This window comes from Colias eurytheme, chromosome 3, assembly GCF_061535395.1.
Source record: "Colias eurytheme isolate Ceu_HAF_F1 chromosome 3, ilColEury1 Martin Lab GWU primary, whole genome shotgun sequence".
Taxonomy (NCBI): domain Eukaryota; kingdom Metazoa; phylum Arthropoda; class Insecta; order Lepidoptera; family Pieridae; genus Colias; species Colias eurytheme.
The window spans coordinates 6,137,112-6,147,345 of record NC_142982.1 but is presented as its reverse complement, the minus strand read 5'-3'; the positions used below and the strand labels follow the sequence as shown (position 1 = coordinate 6,147,345).

At 35.0% G+C, this 10,234-nt stretch overlaps 1 protein-coding gene across 2 annotated transcripts; it reads right to left on the bottom strand.

The window, feature by feature from the left end:
- Positions 1 to 99: 99 nt before the first annotated feature.
- LOC149909620 (uncharacterized) lies at positions 100 to 8,262 on the bottom strand. Of its 2 annotated transcripts, none has more exons than XM_090117893.1 (4): positions 8,043 to 8,262; positions 1,234 to 1,457; positions 963 to 1,110; positions 100 to 859 (listed from the first exon to the last, which is right to left on the bottom strand). In XM_090117893.1, exons 1-4 carry the CDS (start codon positions 8,043 to 8,045, stop codon positions 137 to 139), a joined length of 1,098 nt encoding a protein of 365 aa, XP_089974019.1. In that variant the 5' UTR covers positions 8,046 to 8,262; the 3' UTR covers positions 100 to 136. The 2 variants fall into 2 exon arrangements, with proteins under 2 accessions (XP_089974019.1, XP_089974010.1); XM_090117884.1 differs by lacking the exon at positions 8,043 to 8,262 and adding an exon at positions 1,544 to 2,217.
- Between the last annotated feature and the right edge of the window lie 1,972 nt (positions 8,263 to 10,234).

The following is a 10,234-nucleotide window of genomic DNA, read 5'->3' as shown; positions in this document are numbered from 1 at the left end:
TAATGTACTGAATACAATGAACGAGAACAATGTTACACCAATATTTGACATCTAATTTTAAATGAATAGACGAGTAAGGATAATAAAACAATCAAATATAATAAGTGTATATTTACGCAAATAAATAACCTAACAGTCAGCTTTTGGTACTTAAATCTAAAGGTAATTCTGGCCTGACTAGTTCATCGATGGGTTTGTATTCTGAGCGTTTCGAGCACATCAAATTCAAGGGCGCAGATTCATAATCATATTCTAACTTATGTGTATCTGTGTTATTCTTTATGTACCTCACTACTTCCATTGATTCATCTAATCTGGTTTCTTCGTAAGGAAAAACATTTTCATTGACGATTGGTCTTAAAATGGGGTATTCGTTTCTTGACGAGTAATAGCTTCTGTATGCGTGGTCGTACATTGATGAGTACTCGGTAAAGGACATTTCTTGTGAGGGAACTCTGGTGTAAACGGGTTCTACCGAGCGAATATAAGCGGCTGGGTCCATCATGGTCATGTAATTGATTGGTGTAAATGTTTCTGGTACTTGTGCGTAAGGATACGTCGGTGATATAATTCTTTGTGGGCTTATTACCCTGTGGTGTGGTGATGTGGGCTCCGGTACGTAAATGGTTTCACGCATAGGTGATACACCTTTAACAGTACTATTATTTGGTGTTTCCTGCTTGGGATTCTCTTTGTCATTTGTAAAGTGTTTGTATGCTTTTACGTGTTTTCTTAAACTGGACGGATCCGTGTAGCGTTTGTTACAGCCGGGTGCTTTGCAACAATATGGCTTGTCTACTTTGTGCGTGCGCGTATGTTTAAAGCGATCGCTCGAATTGGAGTACGCTTTACCGCAACCCTGTAAAAAGAATAATAATTTTAGTTTTTTTGAATATTTTATTTTTTTTATTTATTTAACAAAAATATCAGCAGATTCATTTAGAATTTTAGGAAATATTCACCTCATATGGACACACGTATGGCTTTTCCCCGGAATGCGAGCGTAAATGTATTTTGAGATTTTCCGCTCTTGAAAAACTTTTCTGACATTGGTTGCACGTATGAGGTCTCTCATTCGTGTGTATTCTCATGTGAACTATCATTTTATATCTGTAAAAGAAAATAGAAATTAATGAATGATATTGTTAATGTTTTTTTGAAAAAGAAAGATTAGCATAACTAGGGAGATTCATAATTTTTTTATCGATCACAAAAAACTACACAAATATTTACCTTGCATTAAAGCCTCTTTGCGATCGTGTGCATCCCTTCCAGCAGCAGTAGAAGAAGCCATCAGTGTGGGGGTGCGCGTGGATACGTGCTACGTGCGCGGACAAACGCGCAACGCTTTCAAACCTCGCTCCACAGCCTCTCCACTCGCAAACACACTCGTTTTCTGTCCCAAGATCATTGGGCCGTTCCGGTGATAAACTTCCAGATGATTCATCGTCCTCAATCTACAATAGATAAAAAATAAAAATAAATAAAAAAAATTCGAAGTCGCTGAAAAGTACTTGCGTTTTTGTTTTGAATAATTAAGCACCTGTACTGGTAAAGGTGGTAGTGGCACAGGTCTGGCTAAGTAAGGTGCGAATCTTTCAGTTGATATCCAACGTTGTACCCTACAGCCATCTCCAGACAATTCCGGTCTCCATTGCGGAAATACCAACATGTTGCACTTTTTTTACGGTATGATAAATAGATTTTTTTACTACTGGTCACTGCGCGGTCGCTGTGTCTAATGAAGTGTGGCAAGCGCGTTACCTACTTATAAAACGTCTCCTATATTGATATCACTGATAAGGGATCGTCCCCTGCGAATGCGGCTTTTGTTGTACAATATTAAACCGACATTAGATAATAGATTGTACGTACTTCTCTTTGGATTGCTATTTTGAAAGACTATGTAAAACCTACAAAATTTTATGAGTTAAAAATTCGCGCGTTCTAAGCAGATGCCTGATTGAGAATGTGGTGTGAAGTAAATAATGTGGTAACGTTATCAGCAGCCGCTCGCTTCGGCCGGTGTCCAGTAAATACCGGAACGATAGGCCTTAGTTCAATAGGTGCCTGATATCGTCGTGTTTATGCGATGCGACCTCAGTCTTCACTGGGGATTCGACTTTATTAGCAATAGGTACCTTTTCTGGCAGATTTTTTCCGTATTGTCATGATGTAACGTGATATTGTTATGAATTTCAGGCAGTCACTGTAGACTCAGATTTTGCGATAACAGTTTATTTGCCTTGGTTTTTAAAATTTCAATATTTAATAAGAAATAACAATAACTACTATGTAAAGCTATATCTTTAATTTTAAGTATTTAATTGATTCTAAAACAATATTTTCTACTTTTGCACACAAAACTTATTTCAATATGTATAACTTTCTTACAAGATAAAACCCCCCAAGTATAAACCAAAGATTGTCATGTCACGCAATTTTGCTAAAATAAATGTTGATCGACTTTCCGAAGACGCTAATAACATGGACTGGTCGGTTATTCGGTCTGCTGATACTATCGACGACAAAGTGTCCCTTTTTAATTCTTTAATTCTGCAACTGTACGATTCACATGCACCATTGCGTCCCGTTAAGCTTAAGCACTTGCCTGCTCCTTGGATGTCCGATAACCTAAAAAAACTTTTACGAAAGAAGGCTCGAGCAAAGGCTAAATTAAAGTCGTCAAACACGGATATTAATCGGGAGAAGTTTAATATGATTCGAAATCGATGCAATACGTTGTGTAGGGATGCTCAGAGACAGCACATTGCTAAATCCGTTGACAATGGTGATCCGTCAAAAATGTGGAAATTCCTCAAATCCCTAGGAATTGGTAAATCCCCACCCAATTCTTATCCTAGTTCAGTTGATGTCAACAACCTCAATTCCCACTTTTCTAATCCTTCTTCAAATTTCATCCCAAACTTAAAACATAGTACATTAAATTATCTTAATACCTTACCTCTTCCCAGTTCTCCTCCCTTTGTATTCCGTCGGTTCACTGAGGACAGTGTTAAGAGAAGCATGTTGTCAATCTCCTCAAAGGCAGTTGGTAGTGACTGTATTGGTCGAAGCATGATCATCCCTATCCTTTCCATCATTATTCCTATTATCACCCACATCCTGAATTTTTCTATATCGACAGGAAAGTTTCCGAGTGATTGGAAAAATGCTCACATTGTCCCTCTTCCCAAAAAACCGAATCCTTCTATATCATCCGATTTCCGACCGATTGCTATCCTGCCATTTTTATCCAAGGTCATTGAACGGTTGGTACAGGAGCAACTTAGTATTTTCCTTAATCATCACAAACTCCTTAATCCTTTCCAGTCAGGTTTCCGACCAGGTCACAGCACTACTACTGCACTGATTAAAATTACAGACGATATTCGCCGAGGTTTCGACAACAGGGAGCTTACAATACTCACACTGCTAGATCTGAGCAACGCTTTCAATAGTGTCGATCATGATGTATTGTTAGCTGTACTACGCTCTCTTAATTTATCTGCCTCGGCCATAGACTGGGTACATAGTTACTTGGAGGGACGTCGACAGCGTGTGCTGATCGAGGAGCTTTCTTCGACATGGTGCAATGTCTCTGCTGGCGTTCCTCAGGGTGGCGTGTTATCTCCCCTCCTTTTTTCCATTTTCATCAACACAATCTCCACTAATATTGTATCATCCTACCACATGTATGCGGACGATTTCCAGTTATATAAACATGCCTCTCTTCTCGAACTACCTGAAGCGATTTTACAAGTTAATAGGGATCTTGCAACTATTGTCAAGTGGTGCAAGAACTATGGTTTAACAGTTAATCCAACAAAAACTAAAGCTATTATATTCGGAAGTAGGCAATTAGTCTCAAAAATTGACTGGACCAATTTACCTAATGTTATCGTTGATGATGTTCTTGTCCCTTATTCCACTCAGGTTAAAAATTTAGGCTTGACGCTTGATCAAACCTTTTCTTGGGACGAGCAAATCAAACAAGTGCAAAAAAGGGTATTTTCGTCTGCATTTTCGTTACGGCGCTTACGGAACTTTCTTCCAATCTCTACCAAAATTACGTTGGCACAATCTCTTCTCCTTCCTCTCCTCGATTTCTCCGATTCCTGCTATCCTGATATTTATGAATTTCAACTGGACACCCTTGAGAAGCTTCAAAATTTCTGCATAAGATTCATTTACGGTTTACGCAAGTTTGACCATGTTTCAGAGTTCAGGAAAAGGTTGAACTGGCTTCCTATTCGTTATCGCCGGGATACTCACGTGCTTCATCTCTTATACTGTATACTATTTAGCCCTAAGACTCCGCCGTACTTAAAAGATAAATTCAATTATTTAAGTTCTAATCATTCTATCTCGCTTCGATCTACTAATCTGTTATTATTAAGTACTCCTATCCGTAGTTCTAACTTTTTTAATAATTCCTACACAGTGCGCGCTATTCAGCTGTGGAATGCGTTACCTGAAAATATCAGACGTGCACAATCACTCTCCTCCTTTAAAAAGCTACTTAAAGACTATTACCTTTCCCAACTGTAGCTTCTTCAATTTTCTGTTACTACATATTCTTTTTTTTTCCCTTGCTTTCCTGTTTGCCTTCTGAAGCCAATCATTGTTTTATTCATTATATTTATTTGAGTTTTTATTTTTATTTTATTTTATTTAGTATGTGTATGTATAGGTATATATGTGTATATGTATATATATATATATATATATTTAATATTATATGTATTTGTAGTATTGTATCTATGATATTGTATTTGTTTATTTTTATGTAGGTGTATGTTTATATAATTATATATTTATTTTTGTTGTTTTTGCATTAATACTTTGTTTGTATTTTTGCACTATCCCATAATCTTCTTGCATTTCCTCTCCCGCCAGGTTGCCTGGTAGAGATTGCTGTTTAGCAATAAGGCCGCCTTTTGGGCAAATTATGCTTTTGTATTTCTACTTCTTTTGCATACTATTGTTTTCTCATATTTTGTTCAATAAAGAATTATAAATAAATAAATAAAATAAAACTATGTATTTCTTGCACTTTCATGAGAATGCTGTACTGCGTACTATACGCATTTGTTGCCAATTGCGTTTTGGAATGTACACACAAGTCTATTGTCTAGAACAATTGCATATAGACATCAAAGTCACCAGAATAAACACTGCAAAATAGCGCGTCATAACACACATTGCACTCATTATCTATCTTGTTTGAACGAGTATACTATGTGAGTGTTATCAGCGTGCGCGTGTGCGCTGGTGTGTGTGCGTGTGCGCGTGTGTGCGCTGTGTGAAGCGGTGCGCGGCCCCCTGCGGCCGGTGCGTGCGCTGGTTTTAGCCGGTTGCCTTATCTCTCTACTCGTATTCTCTGACGCGACGTCTATCGATATAATGAAATAAAATTGCTTGAATTGTTAGTTGTTTTTATACCTAAATTAATTATGGAAAAATCTTGCAATACATTGGGTTTATGGTATAGGAATAGGGCTAATCCTTGCCCTTTCTAGGAATTTATTTTGTCGCCCTGAAATTAAATCGGTCAGCTACATATTATTTGAAATTGGTTGAAAAAAGCACACAAAGGGTAACGTTTTCTAATGCAGTATTGTTCATAGTTTATTAATGGAGAAAACAAAAAATCTTTTTTAGGTAGGTAGGTATCACCGTTGAATTTTATTGGCCAGCCGACACAGCAATGTAGAATGTAGGTCCCTAATACGCTTTGCATTTAGTGGAGATTTGTGACTAAAGAATAATTTATAGACAAAGAGATGATTCTCGACAAAAAATGATATATTATAATATCATCTCATCATAGATAAAGCATTGGGTTTATTTTCAGTATTACTTTCAATTTTTTAGAAGTAACCAACTGTCGATTGAAACGTGTCTTGCGCAATATATTTACTTTGTTTACATATCAGACGCAAATGAGTCCATCTCTTGCACTCGTCTGACTTTAAACCTAGATTAAACCAGTTAAATGTTATCGAGAAATATTTGTATCCAAGTCCAATTATTAAAACGTTGCTATATTATAATAAAGATTTTATTAGGAGTTTATATAAAGGAGTGAGCAGTGTTTTAAGTACCTACTCCCTAATCGATTGTATAGAGACTAGAAAAACTAGGTACCTACTACTAGAGAAAAAGGCATATTTTTCGGCAATTGAATGTTGTTCATTGGTCTGAACTCAGAGTAATAACTCGATGTTGTTCAAAACTTGACTGTACCTACGTTTGTATCTTTATGAAAATCAATAATTTATTTCCGATTGTTACAAAATGTTTCAATTGAATAATTGTTTCGGCGCTTCTTAGAGGAATCATGCGTTCACGCTACATTCTTCAATGTATTTTATTTCAATCAAACGATTCTATTATTATGTCGTGTTTTGCGTAGGTATAAAGTCGTCTTCACTAAATAGAACTAGTTCTAGTTAATCCTTTACTACCTGGTCAGTAGGTCCAATATTATACCTGCCTGTTACGCGTAAAGATGTAGTGAATAAAATTCTCAATTATTTTACAGCTAATTAACGATATTCGACAGGAATAGTGACATCAATTCCCTCAAACACATTTGAGATTCCTGTAGAGTAGCTACTTACGATAGTTAAAATAACGTCGCTCTATTTTTGGCGTATATTGCCAGACATTGTTATCAGATCATGTTGATACGACTGCGATAGTCGTGATAATTGATAAAAGCGGGTAATCCGTACCCGAACACGTAATGAATGTGAGTTTCACGTGTCCTCTGCGTGATACACCGTTAATAGAGAGGAGAGTGATTGAGAAATAATATCGATTTCATTTCAAACATTTCGCAAATATGAAAACTATCACAACACCAACAATAGTTAAATATTTTAAAAACTACGATACGAACTGGCGGCGAAAATATTATTTTAATACCTAACATGAGAAAATTTTAACAATAACGTAAAATGAATTAAAACATTGAATTCAAGAAAATCTGCAACAACAGTGAGAGATAACAAAAATGAATATCTACAATTACAACATATTTACTATGTCCAATGTTATGCATTTGAATATGCTTAGCCAATAAAAACAAAAACATATTGGTGCACAATTATTATTTAAGATAGTAATAGTTAAATAGAAGCTAGCATAAGAAGAAGCTAATATAAGATAGCTATAGAAAAAGTTCAAACATTTATTCGAAATTAATAATATGAGGCTAAGAAGTTACTCATTTTGGTCGCAGGTTAAACCATATAGCCATAAATCTGCAAACATTCGTAAAATGGATTGAACTCTCCTAAGCCAGATTTAACTTAAGCGCCGCCCCTGGGCACCTCAAACCGAAGACTTTTCAAAAAGTTTTGATACAATAAAAGTCAAGACATCACTACGGATTACGGAAATAGTTTGTTATTGGATACTTACTGAAATTTTCCAAGTTAGAGCTACTAACTATTCCATAAAAATTTTGAAATATGTAATTGAATTTTCATAGGGGTAAAAAAATTAAATCATGTTATCTATTAATATTTTCACTATAATTTTATTATAAAAATATCGAAGATTATCCTCTGGTACCTACTATAGGATACATCATACACTATATTATTGTCCTTTAGAAATTAATAAAATGTGCATTGGAATTTGGACCTGTAATTTCATCTTAGAGCGCATCGTAGGTATATTCTCAGCGTAGAGTTAATAACACGAGAAATTCGAAAATGAAAATATGTACTTATAGAGGTACGTGAAGAGTTTATAATTTTTTAGAAAGTGCTTTCTGAAATAAAAAATGCTATTTTTAAACCTTATGCGTAGGTACATGTTCATAAAATATAGTTACGTTATGAAAGTAAAAACGATTGCTGGAGTTTTTGCTTGTACAATTCATCAAGTGTGTGTATATTATTTTTTTTATGAGAGTATAATTTTAGAAGTTTCTTTCAAAATTAGTTTAAAATCCTACTTTCCCGAAATTTTTTAATTGTTCTGCTAGTTAAAATGAAAGAAAAACTGAAAAAATATAGATTTCTTACCATATATTGTTCTGAGACGTTGATGTTGTTATTTGGCTAATATATTGATTGTTTTTTTATCTATAAAGTGTTGCACTGGCTACCGTCAGCTTAGTACTAATATTGACTTTCCCGCCAAAAGGTTGACGGGACCGACCACACGCGAACTATATCAAAATAAAAAGTCAAAAATAACGTGGCGATTGTGTCGCAGCGAAATTAAAATAGGCGTCTTTATACATTGCGTGCACAAGTTCAGTGATTCGACTTTCCCCCCAACAGAGTTAAACACACCGACGAGTTTCAATTAAAATATATTTTAAAAAGTACATAATATATGTATTTACATACCTAGTGATATACGAAAATTGACCTAACTAACATATTGTACAATAATATTACGTTGCCTACTTTGCAAATAATTATTATTGAAAAAGATATTACATATTACATACATGCTGGTTAAAGAGGGCAATGGTTACTTTGCACTTTGTTTTTATAAAAAATGTGTTTTTAATTTTAATTTAATTCTTTTGTATCATTCGTTTTTTTCAGTACTACACTGAAAACGCGTGAAGTTTCGTTTCAGTTTATTACGGTTTATTACGTTCTTAATCACACGCAGCAATGAGCAAGTTTTACGTGGGTGGATTTGTAATAATAGCGTGGTATCAATATATTTCAGTAGATATAGGTAGTTGTGAATGCGATCAGGAGGAAGTCTATAGACAAAAAGTTTGGTTAGGAACACATCTTTCAATTATAGACATTATTTTAAAAAGAGCCTGTACAACGAATGTCAACAGATATTGTGGTAATTTTGACGATTACGACTCGTGTCCCGCCCAGCAGATACCCGTTTCCAGGCCCACCACTAGAACTGTCCTCGCTGGCGGCAACTTTTAAAGGCCTAAATGAATTAGCTGTACCTATATACAATGTGTAGCAAATATTGTGACAAGCATTTTCCTCTAAGGTCTATCTATAATCAATTTTATTTGTAAATTGTAGGTATTAAATGATTTTTCTGTTCATTTATATTCTCGTGTCACCGATCAATGTGACCATGGTCAATGCTGCCACCGGCTGTACCGATTGTCATGAAATTTTGTGTGCATATCGGTCTGAGAATCGGTCAACATCTATTTTTCATACCCCTAAGGGATAAGAGTAAGGTTTGCCGGGATAGCTAGTTAACTGTTAAAGTATATTAATATCACATTAATATGTTGTTCAGGTTGGTTGATCAGTTTAATACCTACTTTACTAGGTAGTTAATTATTGACGTGCTGGCTGAAAAAATATGAAAGAAGATACCTAGTTAGTTATGGTCTAAGATCCGAACATAAGTCGACCTGCACCGGCGTGATAATAGAATGAGACCAATTTTATAATAAACTAGCTTTCCGCCTGCGGCTTCGCCCGCGTTTTCAAAGAAAAACCCGCATAGTTCCCGTTCCCGTGGGATTTCCGGGATAAAACCTAGCCTATGTTACTCGTGGATAATGTAGCTTTCGAATGGTGAAAGAATTTTTATAATTCATTACAATCAAACAAACAAACAAAGTTTTCCTCTTTATAATATTAGTGTAGATTTAGTGTATTAAAAATGGGTTGACTGGGAAATTCCTGGACAGGATATTTTTTAATTAATTATTAAAAAATCTTTTATTTTCATGTTTTATTAATTGCAGTTTCGAGATAATAAAACAATTTTGTAATAAAACAGCGCTGACAATTGACATAATTATTTTTTCATCATCCTATCAAGTGAAAGTAACTGGTACCGACATGTACCTGTTTATACCTGCCAACCTAGCCGTTTGTCCCGGTAAATATTAGAAAACGACTATGACTGCACATTCTGTAGGTTTCATACTTTAAGTCTATTATAATTTTTTTTATTATCTTGATACTGCAATTAATTAAGTAATTTTTTTTTTTTAATTCATTCAACCCATATTTAATATATTTTTTAATACACTAAATTTATTATAAAATTGGTCTCATTCTATTATCACGCCGGTGCAGATCGACTTATGTTCGGATCTTAGGCCATTACGTTACCTTTTTCTGTCATACAGTTAATAAGACAATCTAACCTGCGATCTTATTTTAATGTGTATAAGACAGAGTTGAGATTTAGTCGACTCATTGTATCTATACTAATATTGTTTGAACGCGCTAATCTCAGGAACTGGTCCGATTTGTAA